Below are 22,063 nucleotides of genomic sequence, written 5' to 3'. Positions count from 1 at the left end.
AGACAACTCAACGGAGCACAGTAATGAGGGAAACACATTCCAGTAATGAAATATAATGTTTGCTTTCACTCCAGCTTCTGTCCATCATCATTAATGTTTGTGTCAGAAAATCACCGAACTCCCCACATCCTACGCTACTCATCAGAAAATCAAATTTCTTAGTGCCTGGAAAAATAACCATTCCTTGCTTTATTATATAATCATGTACCGTCAGATACATTCAGAAGGCCTACGTACCTGTGGAAGCCCCCAGCTTGAACCTGCAATGTGAATCAAAGAGATACCTAGACCTTATATGTATGGTTCAATGAATGTTGAGCAATTGCTTTCCAAATGTTTCTCATTACACAGGTTCACATGCATTTTTCTTCTAAAAAATCAATGTATTTTTCTCCTAATTGATCATGGAGGCAGGAGCAAGACAGAGAGAGACAAGCCTGTCTCACATTCATCCACAGGCACAGCAACCCTTTGAATAGTGAGAACTAAAAAACAGGGCCTCCATAGGCTTCAAAAGATCTTTTGAGCAATAAAGCACTGACTCCTGCAGAAGTGCTGTTACTCAACACCTGCTCATCGAGGTTGCACAGTTTGTTGAATAGCAGCAATTACTACTGACACTCCTGAGGTACTCGTTAGCATTTCTCCACTACCTACTTATGCCTAGCTGGGTTGTTTTTCTAGTTTGGTATTTCCCCTAGGGCAACTTCTGAGGCAAGATCTCCACAGTCTGCAGCAGGATCTGGCCTTTTATATTTTGTGCTGTGTTTTGAGTTAAAACACTTTCCCTTATTCCAAATATTTTTTTCAGAAATAATGTTGTAATTACTTGCTTTCAAAATGACAGGATACCTTGCTTAAATGAAACTGTAATTTAAGATGTAAACCACCTAGCAAATATGACACTGACTTTTTGCTGCTCTGGACATTAACTGTAATACAGTAGGTCTGCAACGTGACCATTAGTGCTTGTTCCATTTCCTCTATTAGAGATAATAGCAAATACAATACCCTCATTTCCTTATTGCTGATGACAGCACTGCCAGACTCTTTTGACTGTAAATCTTCTCCTTCCTGTATGCTGCCAAAGGAGTTTTGCACACAGCTCAAAACAGGTCTCTGAAAATGCTTTTTGACAAAATAATTCTGAGTCAAAGTACTGATAAAGCAGATTGGTGCGACAACAAAACCCATTGTATTCCTTTGCCAACCTTTCAATATTTAAATACATTATTAACATGAAAAAATTAGTTGTAAATCTTACAACAAACGAATGGAACAAACGTAAGCCAGAAAAATGATCAACATGCCTGCACTCTGCAAAAAGATTATGTATGGAGCCATTTGTTGTTTAACCTTGCAGCAGAAACAATATACTGAGGACATAAATGCTTCCTCTCCCAGGAAGCGGCAGTTCTTCAAAAGGTTTTTTACACAGATAGTCAGTTCACCTATTTGCTTATTTGTTCTTGACAGGAATGCACTAGAAAGAACTTCACAGGATGCTCATGAGACCCTTGTTAAGATGTCGTCATCACTGAAGGGAAAAAAAGCAGAGACGATCTATCAGCCCCTTGGGGTCATCTCTGTGTAGAATATGTTAAATCAAAGCAAATCAAGCAAATTTTGAAAAAATAAATACTTTTTGCCTGCAATAAATCAAATGGTATTTAAAAAAGAAACAAACACACAAACCAGGATGTTGCTCCTTCTCCACTACAGGTCACCATGCTGTCTGCCACATACGTGGTGACACTCTCACTTTTGACACAAGGGAAGAACTTGTATATTTGTCCCACAGAACAGCTTGATACAAATACAATAACACTGGTTCAGCCTGCCTTTGCTGACTGTGACTGTAAGAGGGTACAGGCAAGGAAACAAAGCCTCTCCTCTCTGTCAGACATCCTGCCTTGACAGGTAAGGTCTATGATGTATCAGAGGCAGGTTCTTTTACAGAACTCTTTTTTAGAAATAGTGTTAGAGCCTCTTTATTCTGCATTTTCCTACAATGATCATTGAAGTGAGTGTTTATGTTATTCCAAGAGGCTGAAAACAGATCAAAACTCATAGCCAGTAATACTTCTTCCTATTTTGTCTTGTGCTGTGATTTGCCTACAATGCTCAACATTTTTCCCTTACCATGACATCGGGTGCACTGCAAGCTATGCATACATCAGAATACCATTTAGTTACTGTCTCATACGTTAGCTCAGGACACACTTGACATGGAATTGAGAATACCTGACAATTACGCAAGCTTTGCTAAATCAGAACAATCATCAGATCTGCTGTGACATTCCTTACATTAATTTGCATAACAAAGAAACGTCCCTTTGAAATCTTTTAAGAGTCTCATCACCGACATATCCACCTTCAGATCAGGTATTTCACTGTAATCAACAACTTAAAGCTGCTGGAAACACAGTCAGCAATTGTTACCACTACCGTCCCTTTAAGGTTATATCTACATATACACGATCTTGTCGCATCCTCAAAATGAAAGAGACAAAACCATCATTTGGTAGACTTACATATTGGAATATATTCTATGGGACATGTGTTTGATCTATGATCAGTTACATACAAGTTATAGCTGCCCTGAGTATTAGATAATCTGCTTCGAATCTAATACAAACCAAGCACAGAAGAAAACATTAATTAATTAATTTAGACTGAATGGGATAGTTGGACAAGAGTGAAGTTATCTCTCATGTTGTTGATATGTATGGGTGCAGGAGGAAGAAGACAATTTAGCTTGTTGCACATGAGACAGAAAACAGTAGGTAGTCCCTTGGAGAAACCAATTTTGTGTGCGGCCCTCACGGGAAGCAGAGACAGTGCATGGGATGCAGCACTGGACAGCAAGACTGATGTTGGACCTGCCTGCTCTCCTTTTCCTCTTCATTCAACAGGCTTTAGAAACAATCAGGACTGCACAAACAGCATGAACGATTTGTGTTTTCATGTATTTTGCCCCCTGAATGTAATTAAGCAATTATGAAGCTATGGCCCTGAATATAGAGAAAACACTTGCACAAAGTGAAGGCAGTTACATATTACTTCCTGTCTCAGACTGATGGGGAAAGATTTGAACTCTACATTTACTTTTATTTTTTGAAAACAACATATCTTTCAATTAAGCAGAAAAAGAAAAAAACCAAAGAAAATAATCATTTCAGTGCTTTTATAGATGACAGGTCTCAATTTGTAATCAGGGCTTTACAATATTTTAGTAAATGTACTTGAATAAAAAGCGAATGTTCTCACTGCAATGTTCAAATTCCTCTTAGATTCATGTATGGTATACTTGTGCATCATGTGCTTAAGCAAATCACTTATCCACTTAGACATAATTCTTAGGCATTTAACTGGAAATGGGCACGCATCTGATTTGTGCAAGCACTACTGCCACAAACCATGCAGATATCCTCAATATGAAATTTTCCACATTAGCTATTTGTAAACAAAGCCAAATTTTTTTTACAAATGCTTCTTTAAGCACAATGCAGATCACGACTGATGAGATTTGCCACAGGAAGTAATGAATTGTGATGGATGAGTGCACAGAATTATTGCACAGGTGATAGTTCAGTTATTAACTTAAAAAAAATATTTGGTAATTCTCACTATTAAAAATTCAGTAATCTCCTGCTTTCCAGGGTCAATGAGAGTCTCCTCACTATCAACAATCATTTAAGTAACATATTGAAACAACTGAGGTTTTGAGTAAATTGTTTCCATTAGAAAGTGGTAAGACATAGTATTTAGGCAAGGAGTTTCTTTGCACTACTCCCTTCAATGCAGGAATGTCTCTGACCTTGCAGCAAAGGTCTGAGCAGTGAAGATGTTTGTAGGACAACTCAAAAGCAATTTCACAGAATCACAAAATCACAGAATCAGAGAATGGCCAGGGTTGGAAGGGACCTCAAGGATCATGAATCTCCAACCCCTATTGCCACAGGCAAGGCCACCAACCTCCACATTTAATACTAAACCAGGCTGCCTGGGGCCCATCCAACCTGGCCTTGAACACCTCCAGGGATGGGGCATCCACAACCTCTCTGGGCAGCCTGTTTCAGCACCTCACCACTCTCTCTGTAAAGAACATCCCCTTGACATCCAACCTAAATCTTTCCTCCTTCAACTTAAAACCATTTCCCCTTGTCCTGCAGTTATCTACCCTTTCAAAGAGTTGATTCCCCTCCCCTCTGTAGGCTCCCTTTAGGTACTGGAAGGCTGCACTGAGGTCACCCCACAGCCTTCTTTTCTCCAGGCTGAACAAGCCCAGCTCCCTCAGCCTGTCTTCATAGGGGAGGTGCTCCAGTCCCCTGATCATCTTTGTAGCTCTGGACCTTCTCCAACAGCTCTCTGTCTTTCTTTTGAGGGCTGGGGGCTCCAGACCTGGACACAGTACTCCAGATGGGGCCTCACGAGAGCAGAGTAGAGGAGGATGATCACCTCCCTGTCCCTGCTGGCCACCCCTCTTCTGATGGAGCCCAGGATACCATTTGCTTTCTGAGCTTCAAGAGCACACTGCTGGCTTGTGTTAAGCTTTTCATCCACCAAGACTCCCAGGTCCTTCTCTACAGGGCTGCTCTCAAGGACTGCTCCTTCCAGTCTGTACGGACGCTTGGGATTCTTCCGGCCCAAGTGCAAAACCTTGCACTTTGCTGTGTTGAACCCCATTAGGTTCACCCAGGCCCACCTATCAAGCATGTTGAGGTCCCTCTGAATGGCATCCCTTCCTTCCACCGTGTCCATTGCACCACTCAGCTTGGTGTCATCACCAAAATTGCTGAGCGTGCTCTCGATTCCGTCATCAATGTCATTGATAAAGATGTTAAAGAGCACCAGTCCCAAGACAGACCACCAGAGGATGCCGCTTGTTATTTTCACAGTTGAGTAAAATGAATTACATCTAGCTAATAGCAATAAACTTTGTATGTATCAGTCATGTCATTCATTATGGATCACTAAAAATAAATAGTTCATTTAGAAATCACCATTAATGTGACAGAAAAATAACATTTTTATAAAAGCATATAAGCAACATTTTTAAAAAACAGCAGTCCTTAAGTACACAGTAATACAAATTCTCTACATGAGTTTGCTGAAGTGTAATAAAGTCATTTACTCCTAAAACTCTGACATAGAACTAATGCCAAAATATTCCATATCCTATATGGGAATTCTTAAATTTAGGATTACATTAAGCCTACTGGATCCTATATAGTTGTGTTGTGTTAACCTCATGACAAGCCCACAACAACAACAACAAAATGCCAAATACTAACAATGCAGAAAGAAATTCAAAGCTTCTCACATACTCACATTACAATGCCTATGTTACAACTACCAAAAGATATCCTTGCAAGCTAGGCTGGGTATGTAGCTGGTCTTGGAGAATATATCCTCTCTGCTATTCTCAACAAGCAAAGAGAAAATATCAGCCACATGCAGTAAGGGTGTTTTCTCTTACTCTTCAGGATGACAGAACACCAAAGGAGAATGGCTCCACCTGGAAAACATTCTTCTCTTTTTCTTTTGGCCCAAGCCTGTGGACTCAAAGATTTCCATCTGCCAGTACTCTTCCTGAGAATAGCAAAATGCAAAATACCAGGAGGTAGTACTAACAACTGCTACGAAGATCAGAAACATGCTTCCTGCACGTAATCTCCTGCTCTTCCTTCATGGGACGCAGTTTCAGGAAACCAGAAAAGCTAGTCTGTTCTGTTCTGAGATGTCAGATAGCAACCAGACCTCCTCACCTCTTCCAAACAGCAAAGCAAAAGAACTACAAAAATCAACACTGGTTTGTACTAATTTTGGAAATGTTTGTTATCTTATGAGTGAAGCTATCTTTTGGCTTGAAGAACTAAGGAATAATAAATGAAAAAGTGAAGTTTGGGCAGAGAGAAAGAAAATTTCTTCCCAAATGCAAGCATGGGCATAGAACCCTTGATTAGATATGTAACCATCAGTAAAAGGGAAAAAGAAAAATGCACTCCTTAGTTTCCAGACACTGCTGAAACACTATTTTTATTATTTCCTCTGTTCTTGAAAGAAGAGAGAACTGATATTTTTTATGCTGGTCTATGACCTGGAAGATTGGGGTTCATCTTCTGTGTGTCATTCTGACCAACTGCACCTTTCTTGGGAACCCTAGAGATGTGCTATCAGGTTCCCACATACAACAAGAAACAAATAAACCTAGAAGCTTTCTGTTTAATCTCTGTAATCAACAGTATAATCCCATTTTGGTTTAATTATTTCAAAACAGCTAAGCAAAAATACTTAGTTGCTTTCCAAGTCCCCTTACATTTGATTGAATACCTACAAACTGTCTATGAAAACCCTTTGATAAATGAAGAGATTGCACTCCCTCATGTAAATAATATACTGTAAGGATGGATCCTGTATTACAGCAGTCCTTAGCAAGGAATTTATAAAAGCAGATTAGTTTGAGAGTTTGGCAACATTAAGGTGAATAATTCTCTTGCTAAGAGCAATTTTAAAAAACTGCAGAAGTCAAAATGCTTAACCAGTGTCAGCAGGGTATTAGTTGGCACGGTCTGCTGAGGGGACTGTACAATTCTCAGTTTTTGAGAATGATCAATGGACATATTTTCTTTCATTCTGGAAATATTACCCTTCTGCAGTAGTTTCTTCCATACAGTTTTTAATAATAACACAAGTTCTGCTCATAAAAGACATTCTGCCAAGTTTACAGTCCCAATCTAGCACATCTAGGATGCAAAGATCCCAGTTTGGGAACTTCCACAACTTTCACAGCTTTAGCATGAATGTTTAGTGTCAGGGCAAAAAGTCAGTGCAACCCTTCTAACTAGACGTTAAATACCATCTTCTGTAAAATCCAAAATTAAGCAACTGCATGCTCATGTGAAAGCCGGGGTTTTTTTGTTTTTTTTTGCCTTTGTACATCTCTGTTCCACTAACCTCGATCAAGCCACAACAAATTATGCAAGCTCAAGATTTTATCTGGTTCCTGGCTTTTAAAACAGAGAGCTGAAACATATTCCAAACCATCTTTTAGCAAAACATAATTCTTGCAGAAGAATAATAAATTATGGAGAACTATCCTAATGGAAGAAAAAAAGTTACCTTAGAATATTAATTAAACATTTTAAGAACATAAATGCATTATGCTGTGCATTAAACTTACATATAATTTAGACTGTGCATTAATTTTTGCTCATTACTGGGTACTTTTGACAGAGGACAGTCCTTGTCCTGCTCCTGTCCTGTGTCAAGCTCCTTTTACTCAGTACCTACTCTGACAGTCCACATAGAAGCTACCTCACTACTACCATCTGCTCCACTACTAGTCCTTGAGGCTGACCTCTTCTTTGCATGCCACTGACAGCTTGTCATGGTTTTATGATGTTTGCCTATCAGTATTTCGCATCATAACATCATGTAGTGCACTGGGAGTTAAAGAGTTAATGCTCCAGGTCTGGGTACCTGTCCTGGAAGAGAAGAACTGCTACATTCCCCAGAGGACTGCTCGCTCTTCTGTTATCATTTCTGCTCAGGGGGAAAAGATAAAAAGGTCACCTGCCGGCCCTTTCAATCGTCTGGCTCATCTCTTCACAGCATTAGAGTAAGGCCTTCGGCTTTCAGACACTCATTTTATTTGATTTATTAGTTTCAATTCTAATTATATTGTATTTTATTATAGTGTGCTATCTTGCATTCCAATATCTTATTTAGTAAAATTGTTTCTCCTCAGATTGCTGCTGCTGTTTTGTTTTTGGGCCCATCACTCTATTCTTTTCCCCTTTTTTCCCCTTTTTCCCTTCTGGGGCGTGGGTCTGTGGGTCCCTTTGCACTGCTAGTTACAGAACTGGGCCGAACCAGACCATAAGCCATTGACAAAGCTGTTTTTTTGTTTGTTTGTTTGAAGAGTCCCACACTAGGCAATACACCCGAAGTCACTCTCATCCCATCCCATCTGCTACTCACACAATGCTGAGCATATTTCTGTTCCAAGATCAGTTCTGCTAGTTGATCCCTTCAAGCCAAATACCTAATGTAGGCTACCTCATGGTGCCTGTAATTTCAGACTGCATACAGGGCTAAAATGACCAACACTGAACATTATAGGCTTTTGAGATTGGACAGAACATACACGCCACTGTTAATAGAGAACTCAGAACATTAAGAACAGTAACTATATTACTGACTGCTATCTCATGTCACTTCTTGCGCCTCAAAGTGCCCCTACCTTAAAAAAAGTCAATACAAACATAATTACAAGAAGGAGGTTATGTGGACGGTCTCCAGTGAATTCCTGTGTTTCCTTCATGCTCAGGTATTTATTCAGCCATTAGGGGTGAAAGATTTGGTGCCGAGCAAGTAAGGCTAGATAATACTCACTGCAACCGCTTCCAGGATCTGTTTAACAGCATCAGCAGCATCTCGTTCACTGTAATAACCCTTTTCCACAATCCTATAAAAAAAAAGCAGTGAGAAAAATTGTGTTCAAGATTATGCATTAAGATAAATTAACTCTGCAGACAAAAGCTTCTTTGGAAAAATGAGTGAGAAAATAACCAAATTTAAATACTCTGAGGAGCGTGGAGTCCCCTCTAAAGTATAGGAAATAGTCCTTTGGCAATTCAGGTTATCATTGATTTCAGTTAATGAGAAGACAGAGTTAAGGTGTCAACTCAGTAAGGTGATAGGTAACGTAAGGGCTGCTCCAAAAGTAATGCCTCTTATTTTATTATGATGGCCCACCAATATTCTTTTTCACTTTGTTGCCGTGACACAGATGGCAGCAGAGGTGCAGAGTGACCAAGCGTGTTTGACAACGAAGTGCATATGAAGCAAAAGTGTGTCAATGAATTCCTCCATGCAGAAAAAGATGCAAGCATTGACATTCATTGACATTCATTGACATTTGCTGAATTTTTATGGAGTAGATGTGAACACAGAGAAATGGTAGGTGGTACATTTCAACAGTGGTGACAGTGACAAGTGGGTAATCTATGCTGGTGGAGATTTTTATGAGGGCAGCATACAGCTTTTCTTCATTAATGTTGAAAATGCATAGCTCATGGCAGTGACTGTGTTGAAAAATAGAATTTGCTCTACCAAATAGTGTTCTTGTACTCTTTGTAACTCTTATTGTTTCCATGAAAATAAATAGCAGCCATTACTTTTGGAGGGATCTATAAACGTACACATTCAATTGAAAAGTTTTGCAGTTTTCTGAAATTGAAGAAATATGAAATGCTTTCATATAGATATAACCAGAAATCCTTTAGGAATGGCTGTTTTTTTTTGTTTGTTTGTTTGTTTGTTTTTCATTTATAGTTATGTTTTTGTACCCCATTTACGTAAATGGAGTAAAATGAGGTTTATGGCAAAAAAGCATTATGCCAATGCCAGTACAGATCTGGATTGCTTAGAAGAAATGCGTGGTGTGAAAACATTAATTTCAAATTATCCCTTCATCTCATGGGCTACAACAATCATTCTTCCCCCTTCAGCATGAAATCAGGGGCTCTGTCATTAAAAAAATATAGCTTCATTAAAAGTGAAACAATATATTTTTCTTTTTTTTAATGTAAACAGCCAATATGTTTTTTAGTACAAATGACATACAAAACTAAGCTTGTAAATGTTCTTATTGGGCACAGCATTTGATGAGTTCCATTACACTTACGAGCTCTGAAGATCTAGAAGATCTTTTTTTTCCTCTTGGAAAAGGGATGCTTTTATATCAATTAAATTGTGCTTATATCATACCAACATAGAGGTAAAACAATGCAAAGTTTACTGTCTGACCAACCTGACTCAGATAACTGTATGTCAGTATTTGTAGGACACTGTTTTCATTATTCACACTAAAATACTCAGTGGAAGAAGGGCACAGATCCTAAAGATGAAGCAGTTGTGAATTTATACTTCACAGTAAATGTGGGCCCATATTTTAGGACAGCAACACAAGGCAACTGTAGAACTAGTGCTCAATGCACATGGCTCACCAGCTTAGGCTGCAAGTGAGTAGTATGCACTAGCAAGCCAATTATTCCTCGTGAGATATGCAGCTAATTTCCTCTTTTTTCAGAATTCTAGAAAACAGACTTAATAAGAATAAAAACGCAACTATTAATTAATGACAATATAGCAAGTAGAAAGACTAATCTTCTGTAACAGCAGTAAATGAAAAACTATTCATTCACACTACTCATTCTATGTATTTTTAGGGGCAGCCTGGCTTAAAACTGAAAACTAGCTCCGAGGCAATAAAGATGAGTACCTAAAGAAGATTCCTGCAATTCAGGTCCTGTAATAATGCTGGGGGATCATCTACATATCTATGCATATTTCTGCACCCTACTTGCAGTAGTTAACGTAAGACAAATGGTAGGTGTGACACTGCTTTATTATCATAACACCTGAAGCTAATGAAGCTTCTTTACAAGGATTTTTCTATTTCAGCTTGCATTTTAGCAATGAATCATTGCCCTTTCTCTCCATAAAGGAAAAGATATCTGCAGGAATGTCTTATTCTGTTATTATGGAAATTAAAAAAAATATTTATGCTTAGCTTATAGAAGGATCTTTAAGAAACATTTGGATGAAGAAAAAGTAAACCTTCACTGAGAGAACAGAAAGACAAGAACATTAATGGTAAGGAGCTAATTAATTCCTGCCTTTGATATGTAAATGGAAAGTCAAGTAGATCAGAGCTTGAGGAAAAAAAGTGGGAGGAAGACAGAAGGCAACTGAGAAGAAAGTATACGGGAATGCTATTTCAAGGTCTGAGAAAAAAGAGGTTGGAAGAATTATAAATTTGATGGCACAAACGTTCAGAAAATTTAAGATAGCCCTTCAAATTGATGATGACATTATAGAGAAAGCAAAAATATTATACCAGTGATAGAAATAATCCATATTTTCACTGTGCAGAATCACATTTATGTATACACATTTAACAAAATACATTGATAATACACAGCCAGACGCAACTAACAGATACACATCATGTTGCAGATCTCCTAAAAGGCCACATGCCTGAATGAATCTAAGACAAATCCTTTTTCTGCTGTAAGGAAAAGCACTTCTCAAAGGCCTCTACTCACTGCTTTTCTATGGGGCATCTGGGAATGCTGGTACCCAATTATAAAAACATAGGACTGAACAAAACCAGCTATAGTGGATACTGCCATGCCAACGCAAAGGCAGCCTGCAGAAGGGGTGCAGCCTTTTTCCTGTGATCTATTCCATGTAGCAGACAGCTGAAATTTCACAGCCTCCACCTGATCATCAAGACTATTCACAGAATCACACAATGGCCTGGGCTGGAAGGCACCTCAAAGATCGTAAGCTCCAACACCCCCCTCCACCCCCACCACAAAGAGGGCCACCAACATGTTCAACAACTTGCAGTGATGCTCACTAGCTCCCACCTAGTCTTTGTATCCTTTCTGTTCTGTATATTGTGAGGCTTCTGACTATATAGATACTGCAGTCTTGTGGGCACTCTTCAGTGCAGCTGTGAAGATTTCTAGTGCTGCCCTTCTATGAAAGGGAGGTTGTGTCGATCTGCCTGAGGGCAGGGAGGCCCTGCAGAGGGATCTAGATAAGCTGGATCACTGGATCGCTGGGCTGAGATGAATGGGATGAGGTTTAACAAGGCCAATTGTCGGGTTCTGCACTTTGGCCACAACAACCCCAGGCAGCGTTACAGGCTTGGGGATGAGTGGCTGGATGACTGTGAAGAGGAAAGGGACCTGGGGATGTTGGTTGATGCTCGGCTGAATGTGAGCCAGCACTGTGCCCAGGTGGCCAAGAGGGCCAACGGCATCCTGGCCTGCATTAGAAATAGTGTGGCCAGCAGGAGCAGGGAGGTGATCATCCCCTGTACTCAGCACTGGTGAGGCCGCACCTCAAGTACTGTGTTCAGTTTTGGGCCTCTCACTACAAGAAAGACATTGAGGCCCTGGAGCGTGTCCAGAGAAGGGGAACGAAACTGGTGAGGGGTCTGGAGCACAAGTCTTATGAGGAGCGGCTGAGGGAGCTGGGATTGTTCAGTCTGGAGAAGAGGAGGCTCAGGGGAGACCTCATTGCACTCTACAACTTCCTGAAGGGAGGCTGTGATGTAAAAGGGTCTGGCCTCTTCTCCCAGGCTAATAGTAGGACCCCAGGAAACGGCCAGAAGTTGTACCAGAGGAGGTTTAGGTTGGATATTAGGAGAAACTTTTTCTCTCAAAGGGTGGTCAGGCACTGGAATGGCTGCCCAGGGAGGTGGTGGAGTCGCCATCCCTGGCAGTGTTCAAGAGGCACCTGGATGAGGAGCTACGAGAGATGGTTTAGTAGCTTGTGGCACTGATAGGAATGGGAGGGTGGTTGGACTGGATGATCTTTCAGGTCGTTTCCAACCTTATGATTCTGTGATTCTGTGAAAGAGAAGGTTCCTTTGCTGCTTATGCCCTTCATTATGCGCATCTTCACTGCAGCTATGGCATAAACTTCCATAGGTGTTTCCCACTAGTTTGCAGCCTGCAGATTAAGTTGGAAAGAACACAAGCTGTATTCTACTCCTGTTGGAACACTCTCTTTATAATCTGGGATTGAGCTTTAATTCATCACATCCTTATGAAGCCACTGAAATTGAGAGGGGATCACAATAAAGGCATGCAGAGAGTGTCCCCACTTACTCTGCTGAAACTTTGTTACTGATGGAAAAGAAATAAGAGTAGGAGCGTAGTCCACCTAAATGTAATACATTTGAGCTGAAAATCAATGAGGAAGGAGCTGAGGAATCCTGATAATATCATTTCAAAATCAATTTGCAGAGCAGCATTAAAATTACATTGATACACAATTGTGCAGTTGACTGTAGCACAGGTATCTGGAGACAAGCACGCTAGGTGACAAGATGAAGTAATCAACTTCCCACAGAGACAAAAAAAAATGAACATTTTATCATGAAAGGATAGCACGAGGCTGGCTGCTGGCCCTCCAGTGAGGTCCTGGCCAGACCTAAGTTGGGGCTGGGTGTCCTTCCTCAGGCAGCACAGACTCAGGGAGATCACCAGCCTTTCACAGCAGCAGCTGCTGAAACTTGTGATTCTCAGCACTAGCAGGTGGGAGAAGCAAATAATGAGGAGGAACCAAACTGCACAAGGATTGGTTTCTGCACCACATGCTGGACCCCAAAACGGAAAGTCTTTTCCTGATTGTTTTTCTTAGGAAGATAAATCCATTGCAAAGTCTATCTCCACAATTTTGAACAGAAGCTGTTTTAGTGACCCTTTGTGACCAAGTAAATCTTACCTACTTTAGCAAACTGACCTTTTCCTCCTCCACTCTCCATACTGACACATTCTCCTATTCTTAGCTTTAACTCCCCACTTCCTTCCTACACAGGCCAAACTTCCCAACCTCCAGCTCAGACTGAAATCTCAGCACAGAAAGTCTTGCTTCCTTCACCTCAGAACGATAAGTGCAGGTAATTTTTATGTAAATCAATCTTAACAGTTATTATAATATTTGCAAATTCTAGCCAATGCCTGATATTGTTATTAGAAATACCATTTCTCCAAGCTATGGAGCTGCTTCTTGCATAATACATAATTTAGCTTTCAAATGCCTATAAATACATTCAGCTGTCCGGAAGAAAAAAAAAAATAAATCACTTCTACCTTGTATTTCTTTACCAGCTGCCAACATTATTTCTCTTCATATGTTGATGCTAAGCTTATATTTGCTTTTTTGATCATTCATTATAAATATCACAATATCAGAAAAAGGTATCACTCTTGTTAGGGCTATTTTCATTCTTTTTCTGGCTGGCTTTTATGTCACACTCCTGTACCACGTTACTGGTGGTCTGCATCCCATTACATCACATGCAGTACTACTGAGATACTTGCTTATACAAATACAAGATCTATTTGAATAGCACTGTGTGCTGATTTTTTCAATATTTGATTTTATATAATGAATGTTCATTTATCTAAAATTCTCTGGTTACCATGGAGATTTTCTCTGTACATATTCACTTAATTCTTACATAAAGATAATTTAAAAATAAAATTAACATACTTCTACAAAGTAAAGTGAGCCTGAAAATTAGTCAGAAACAGGGAAAGAAAATGATATCACTCTATTCAATAGCAAAAAAGTTTTCTACAAAGAACACCTTTCCAATGAGTGATTCATAAAATGGCCCATGCCTCTACTGAGAAGGTTTTGATTCCTTATTGTTTTGATGCATTTGTTTAGTTAAAAAGTAAAGCTTCCTCTTTAACTATGGATGTATTTTTCTTAATAAAGCATTGAAGAATAGTATACAACTGAAAAATAGTATACAAATACCATAGCTCAGATTCAATTTGCTAATTCCTCCTTATTTTATGACCATTTTCATAATTCGTTTCAGAATAGCTTTTACTGTTACTAATGACCAAAACTGTCTGCCCCTAATATGAAGAAGGATAAGGAGAAATACAGAAATGGCTTTCAATCTGACTCTGGGTCAACCAAGGAAGACATTTCCTGAATTTGAAATTAAATACAGCACTCTAGTTATTTAGAGAAGCTGTTTTCCTTCCTCATTATGATAATGAGAGGTAGTTTATGAAAAAGTGTGGTGTACAGGAGAATGTGGGGGAAGATTCCATATTTATTATAACAGGTACTAGTGTTTGTTTTCCCAACCTCCTCATCAGCATTTCCACAGCATACACAGAACTAAAAATCCTCTGAGCTAAATAAAGAACTATACATTAAAAGCTTTGATAAGACTAAATAAATTGCCACATCTTCAAATATAGCCATAATACAGCCATCTGCAGTGAAGTTAGTAGGAGCAGTTCAGCACCCATCATTTTCAGAAGGACAGATTCATCTATCAGAGACTCCATTTCAGTCAGCATATTAATAGTTTTTAATGGCTAAATGTGACGAGCTCGTGTGAACTACCTGCTTGTCACAGCCCTCCCTGCCAAAGCCAGACAGCTGTGGCTGTCCTGACATTTTAAGCACACTGTGTTAGAGCTCACTCTGGCATGTTGCTTACTTCCCCAAAAGTCTGAAGCAAAGGGCCATCAAATTTTGCAACTGCATGTGGCATACTTAACATATATTGTGCTTATATCTCTGTCACAGTGCTTAAGAATACTTGTTGTTACACAGTTCCAGATTACTCTAGGTTCACTGCCTCCAGCCCGTCAGCGACTTAGGCACCTCTAACAGTGCCTGGATGTATCATACATTCCTTACTCCAGTTATGCTTCAACACTGACCAGAAAATCACGTTTTCTGAGAAAGATTTGCTTTTCAGGTTTTGATCGTAAGATCAATTTACTTGTAGTTTAGGACAAATACTTTGGTGCCATAAATACTCCAGATAACTTTACTTCCTAAAATGTTTTGGCTTCCCTTCGTACTTCAGTCATAATGTAAATAGAAGAAGCAACAAAAAACAAAATGTGCAAAGCACTCATATATTGTTTCATAATTTCAGGAAAGGTTTTGAATCAAGGTACAGGAAACACAGTGAGCTCTTGGTCTGTCAGAGACTTTCTGTACATATACAGCTTCAGGTACAGAGGCTGCAGTCAAATATACATATATATCCGGTCACCTGCACAGAACTGTCAAAACCTCTGCATTTCAAATGAACTTAAATGCTAGATTTGGTAGTAATTGAGGGAATGTTCATATTTAAATTAAGTGGCATCTCTCCTCATTTCCCCAGCATGCAGGTTGTGTCTATATTTCAGCGATGAGGCCATGGCAGAAAGAGAACATATTTGCTACTGATGCTGAAATCACAAGGAGTCTATAGTGACACTACTTAACAAACTCAAGAGCTTTGCAGACACCAGTCTGCCCTCCCTCCATAAGGACTGTCCCCTTTTCCAAGTGTGTCAGTGAGACAGAAGGAAAATTTATGACAACAATTCCAGCAAAGTTATCTTGAGTAAGAACAGTAAAAGACAAGAGGATATTTTAAATGAAAATACCTTAGCTGAAGAGGCTTCCACAGTGAAGTTAAGAGCCAGGCGTGCTCTAATGTTGTATCAGTTCACATTTACAGAGTGGCATGAAGCCAACCAGTATTATAATTGCACTATCAGCCTAGTGTGAATTGTTTATTCATCCCTAAAGCTGTAACTGAATATCCTCTGATGTTTTAGGCGTTTCACCTAATTCTAAGTGCATGCACTGACCACATTCTAAGTTGTACTTTATATTACAACCATTTCAAAAAATTACTTTTTTTTCTTGTCTTGAAGAGAATATTGTAGTCTGCTAGAGTCTGACAGACTTAAAAAGTAATTCTGACAGTGTCAGGTATAAAGGCATTATTGCAACTTTGAACGGGAAGGAAACAGTAAATTATATTAGAAAGCCTACAAATGAGCAATAACACACACCTCTCTATTCTGTAAACTGTTATTTTAATTACTGCTGCAGCAGAAATCAAGAGACTTTAAGTGAGCTATTATTACATCAATAAGCACTTTCACCACAGCCAATTTGTGTATTTTTCATTCTGCTTTTCATTGAATAGGGTGCATTTGGGTACATCAAGACAGAAAGATTTCTTCTTCATTTTATTTTGCTACCCTTGAGGAGGGAATACTATCTTGTTCATGTGAAATAGCATCCAGTGCATGGCTCTGATTCATGTTCAAAAGACAAATTAATACCAATTAAAGAGACCAGACATCAGAAACAAATGAAAGATGCTACTCTGCCACAGATTTACAAAAGACACACGTTTTTGTGGCAGATGAAGTCTTTGGCAATTCCTATTGCCCTGTGCAGAAACAAGAAGCTTCAAGAAATTTTGTTCACAAACGGTAATAATTTCAGCACCTATAAAAAAAAGACAAGTTCTTCAGGAAAAAAAACAAAAAATCATACTTTGTTAACTTACACTCCATACAAGACAGTATCAGCTGGAATTGAAATTTCAGAGCAAATAATATTAAATGTGAAATGAAAGCGAGTTGAGAGACCTTCATCCATAAACAGTATTTTTAGACAGTGGTTGGTGTACTTAATAAAATGAAGGAAGAAATAAGAGATCCTGCAGTCAAGATGACAAAGTACAGACAAGGAGAACATAAGGACTGTCATAATCATATCAAACTGAAAAAAGAAAGAAGCTAATGAAAGCTATTGTTATCAATCTTCATATATTCTGAGGAAAATGAGATCAGTCTTTGGTTTAAATTTAGAATAGATATTTTTTTCTGAAATTAATATTTGGAAAAGTGATTCTGCTGAAAATCAATAAATATCAGTAAAATTTGAATGGAAAATATCAACTTCAAAAAGAGACAGCTCATAAAAGACAGATAACAGACTTCACTGTACTGCAAGACTGTCACACTTAAGAGGTTAACTGACAGAAGCAAAACCAGATCAACAGAGGGACTGAGAATCTGATAAAAGGCAGCATGGAATAGAAGAAAAAGTCTATCTTGAAAGTATAAAGCAATTACATTATATTTAACCAAAGAATGCTGAAGGGACAGAGGGTAAAGTAAAGAAGCAAGAGAAAAATATAACTGAATTAACCTTAGGAATAATTATCATTATTCCAAAAGGAAAGAACTGTAATGAAAATTGAAGAAATAATAATTAAAGGGTTTAACATAATAAAGAGAGAAGAGTGATTACACATGTAATCAAATCTTGAAACAATCTGAAGTTTACTTATTAGTAGTAGAAGTGTTTTAAAAAATGATCCTGATTAACAATTTGCTTATATAAGTAAGTCAAAGCTAATTTTGAACAGAAAACCTACATCAGTTTTTACGGTAAAGTCATTCTACATTCCCTGATGGTCGTTGAATTTAATCTTTGTTCTACTGAGATCCTTGACTCATATTAAAATGTTTTATTTAATTTATTTGAGCTCAAATTCAGTCCCATCTATCTAAAAGTACTCAGAGAGTTGATTCCATCAATTCTTCCTTTAGTCTTCTTCTTTCATATTGAAAAAAGCTTTCTGATTATAAATCTGCCTTCTAAAAGTAACCACATAGAGTTTATTGCTTTATTTTGTATGCATAATATGATGCCATTCAAAAACCTAGTAAAACCAAATTATTTCTTTCCATAACACAAACTCCTCATTGTCCATTGTCTAAACTCTGTGATACTCTTCCTAAGAAGTTGATGTAAGAAGAAAATTGTGAGAAAGAGATGACAAACAACCTTCTCCTGACACTGTGCTTCATGTCCTGCAATTTTCTATCCACAAGTAGAGTGCAAACAAGATATTTTTAAGAGGGACCATTCTTGCAGATGGAGAAAGGAGGGGTGAATCTTGGCATGATCACTCTATCATACATTTGAACAGTTATGCTATTTCTGGGTTTCTGTTTCCTTCAGTAAGATCCAGTCTTCAGTATAAAAAAGACAGGGATCTCTTGGAAAGAGTCCAGCGGAGGGCCACAAAGATGGTGAAGGGCCTGGAGCATCTCTCCTATGAAGAAAGGCTGAGTGAACTGGGTCTGTTCAGCCTTGAGAAAAGAAGACTGAGAGGGGACCTGATCCAGGTCTACAAATATCTAAGGTGTGGGGGGCAGAATGGCAAGGACTCTTTTCAGTGGTGAGTGGAGACAGGACAAGGGGAAATGGCCAGAAACTGGAGCATAGGAAGTTCTGCACAAATGTGCGCAAGAACTTCTTTACAGTGAGGTGACGGAGCACTGGAACAGGCTGCCCAGGGAGGTGGTGGAGTCTCCTTCTCTGGAGATGTTCAAGACCTGCCTGGATGCCGACCTGTGCGACCTACTGTAGGGAACCTGCTTTGGCAGGGGGTTGGACTTGGTGATCTCTGGAGGTCCCTTCCAACCCCTACAATTCTGTGATTCTGTGATTCTGTGATCCTTTCCTGGCTGCAATGAGGACTACTGTCAGTAACAGGGCAATGTGAGAAACACAGACTTGCTATAGGACATACTGGACTGGAAGACTAAGTAGTATTAGAATACTCTTCCAAGGCTCTGTCACAGTGCCATAGTTTAAAATGTTCTTCAAGCATGCATAGTTGATTCAAACATATAGGGTGAAAGAGAAGGGGCAATTTTAAGAAGCCATATTTGCCAGAACTGGGCTGCAGACTAGAATATCACTTAATTTACACTTACTAGACCCATCCACCTTGACTTCAGCAAGGCTTTTGACATGTTTCCCAGAATAACCCCACTGATGAGCTTAGGAAGTCTGAGCTAGACAAGTAGACAGTGAGGTGGATTGAGAACTAGATGACTGGCAGAGTGCAAAGGGTTGTGATCAGATATGCAGAGTCCAGCTGGAGTACTGTAATTAGTGGTGTTCCCCAGAGCTTAGTACTGGGTCCAATCTTGTTTAACATCTTATGAGGCTCAACAAAGGCAAGTGTGGAGATCTACACTTGGGGTTGCATTTGTACAGGTTAGGGGCTGATCTACTGGAAAGGAGTTCTGAAGAGCTCCTGGTGAACAACAGGTTGGCCATGAGGCAGCAGGATGTCCTTGTGGCCAAGAAGGCCAAAGGTATCCTGGGTTGTTTTGGACCTGCTTCAAGGTTGGTTTTTTTTCTTCCTTTTCTCAAAAACAACTTCTGCTGTAATTCCTGACATTAACATATTGCAGGTGATAAGGAGCCTTCCTCTGTTTCAGTGTAGTCTGGATCAGCCCACGGCAAATGGCATGACTGAGTTTCCACCCCTGGGGCAGTCAATTCCAGGTGCCATGGACACCTCTCCAAGTAAAAGCAATCTCTGCCCGCATTCTGCTCCCAGAAGGATTGAGAAAAAAGTATTAGTTATGACCGTTGTGGCATACCACTTGGCTAGTTCATACTGACACTAGTTCATATTGATTTCTAATATGTCTGGCACAGCAGTGCTTAGCAGTGGTGTGACTTCATTCAGGCCATGATAGTTCACTGTTAGCCTTCACTCTCCACTGGACTTTTGCATTGGACCTATAGGACTACTGAAGGGTGAGAGAATCTTGTTGATTACTCCATGGTTGTCCAGTTGATGAATTAACTGATGAATGGGAACCAGGGAGTCCTGATTGGTGCACCACTGTAGTGGAGATCTGCATCTGCTGTTCATCGTCTCGTAGCAGTCCCAAAATAGAAGGGTCCTCTGAGAGACCAGGCAAGATAGATAGCAACTTAATGTCCTCCATCTCAAAGACTGCTATACTGAAAGCCCATCGATACCTTTTTGGGTCCTTGAAGTACCCTCTCCTGAGATCTCCTGAGAGTCTCTTGGCCAGTTAAAATGGGATACATTTGCCATTCATTTCAGTTACACTTCCTTTGGCCTCCAATACAGTTAACTCTTGGGATCCCCCTGGCACTGAAGAAATACAGATGGGTTTTTCCCCTTTATAACTTGATAGCACTGGAGTACACTGTGCAGCATGTCCACTAGAGCCTCTTATTTCTCTGGTTCTGATGTGCAAGGCCATCAAATCCACACAGATTGGATCATTTAACCTGTCTGAAGAACTACCCTCTGTAAATCAGAACTGCCTTTTTCCTGGAAGAACTCTCTCTTGTGGTAGTTTGCCCTTGCAGCTCATGTACCTATGCCTGTAGGGCTGAGATGGGTTTTTCACCCCATTTCCTCATTTCCTCTCCATGGTCATGCAGGTAAAACCACAGGATGGCACTCACTATATCCTCTCTATCAAGAAGAGGAACATTTACTTCTAAACGATAGCATTCTCATTTGAACAGATGTAGGAGCCATTGAACCAGTTTCTTTTTCTTTGAGTGTCTGAACCAGTTTCTTTACAGGCCTGCAGGGAGGAAGAGAGACTATCTTCACATTGTCAAAGAAGGCTAGTCATTTTATCCACTGTTGGTCTTTTTGATCCTTCCAGTTTATTCCTGTCAGGGTGCTGGCACAACAAAATGGTGCACTCTGTTACCGCTCTCCACCACACAGGTCACACACATAACAGTGTCATCTGGATCTTGGGAGTTTGTATTATTGTTCAAGTTAATTCCATATATCATCATTACTGCATCTAGCTCCCTTAAGCACTGGTACTTTTCTCCATGGTGGTTCATTTCCCTGGATTACATGTGAGGTCTTCCTTGAAGGGATGTCTTTCCATCAGGGTGTCTTTCCTCAGACATGAGGCACTGCCACAGGATGAAAGGCTGTGACCCTTTTCGAGTTGTTTTGTCAATGCCACTTTCACAAGAAGGAGATCTGAACCTGCTTGGCTTCACTGCCTGCTAAGTCCAGGCTACTGCTTACACTGACTCAGCAGGGGTGACAGAGTGCATGTCTAGATGACAGCCATAATCTTTTCACAAAACTTGCACCTCACTAAACATTAGGAGTAATAAGGTTTCTGTCTCTTTCTCCTCCTCCTGTTTTTGCAATGGCCCCAGACATTCTGAAGAAAAACAATTCTGTCTTAGTTGAAACTAAGACAAGAACTCAACAGACATCTTGCAGAAGTGTTTTAACATGATGACTGGTTTTATAAATCCTACAAATTTCAAATAGTATTTCTTTCCTGTTTCTCCACTTATAAACTTATTATCTGACCTAGCACAGCCCTCCTGGCCAACTGGTTACGAACTACCATTTTTCCTTATGAGATGCCTTCTGCCTGCCCCAGCACACTTGGGGGCACACACTGACACCACATACATGCTAAGCACCTTCCTTGTACCGTATAGGCTCTCCATAATTCACTGTCAACTTCTTCCATTCTCAACTCATGTAATCCGTAAAAAAAAACCTTCCCAATACTTACATTTCTAAACACATTTTTTAAACTAGTTCCTGCAGATTATGTCTCACATGAAGAAATTGTATTTTGATGAAATAACTCCAGTAATTACTCAGACAAAGATTACGTGTATAGCTAAAAACAGGACCATATCATACCAGGTGGAAATACACAATGTGGTATGTAAAGACAGCTTACCTGTCAAATAGTTCTCCACCTGTGACCAATTCCAGAACAAGGCTGATATCTGTAGGGGTCTCAAATATCTCCTTCAGTTTTATCTGGTAAAAGACAACAAAAATAAT

At 39.6% G+C, this 22,063-nt stretch overlaps 1 protein-coding gene across 2 annotated transcripts in view; it reads right to left on the bottom strand.

The window, feature by feature from the left end:
- CAMK4 (calcium/calmodulin dependent protein kinase IV) overlaps nucleotides 1-22,063 on the bottom strand; it is a 156,361-nt gene that overhangs the window by 47,976 nt on the left and 86,322 nt on the right. For both annotated transcript variants that reach the window (XM_048931391.1, XM_048931392.1), the window contains 2 exons: nucleotides 21,957-22,039; nucleotides 8,401-8,473 (listed from right to left, as the gene is read on the bottom strand). In XM_048931391.1, the coding sequence (XP_048787348.1) occupies nucleotides 8,401-8,473; nucleotides 21,957-22,039 (156 nt within the window). The remainder of the gene's footprint in view (nucleotides 1-8,400; nucleotides 8,474-21,956; nucleotides 22,040-22,063) is intronic.

Source organism: Lagopus muta, chromosome Z (genome assembly GCF_023343835.1).
Source record: "Lagopus muta isolate bLagMut1 chromosome Z, bLagMut1 primary, whole genome shotgun sequence".
In the NCBI taxonomy this organism is placed as follows: Eukaryota; Metazoa; Chordata; class Aves; order Galliformes; family Phasianidae; genus Lagopus; species Lagopus muta.
Note: the sequence above shows the minus strand (reverse complement) of the source record. Positions and strands in the feature narration are given on the sequence as shown.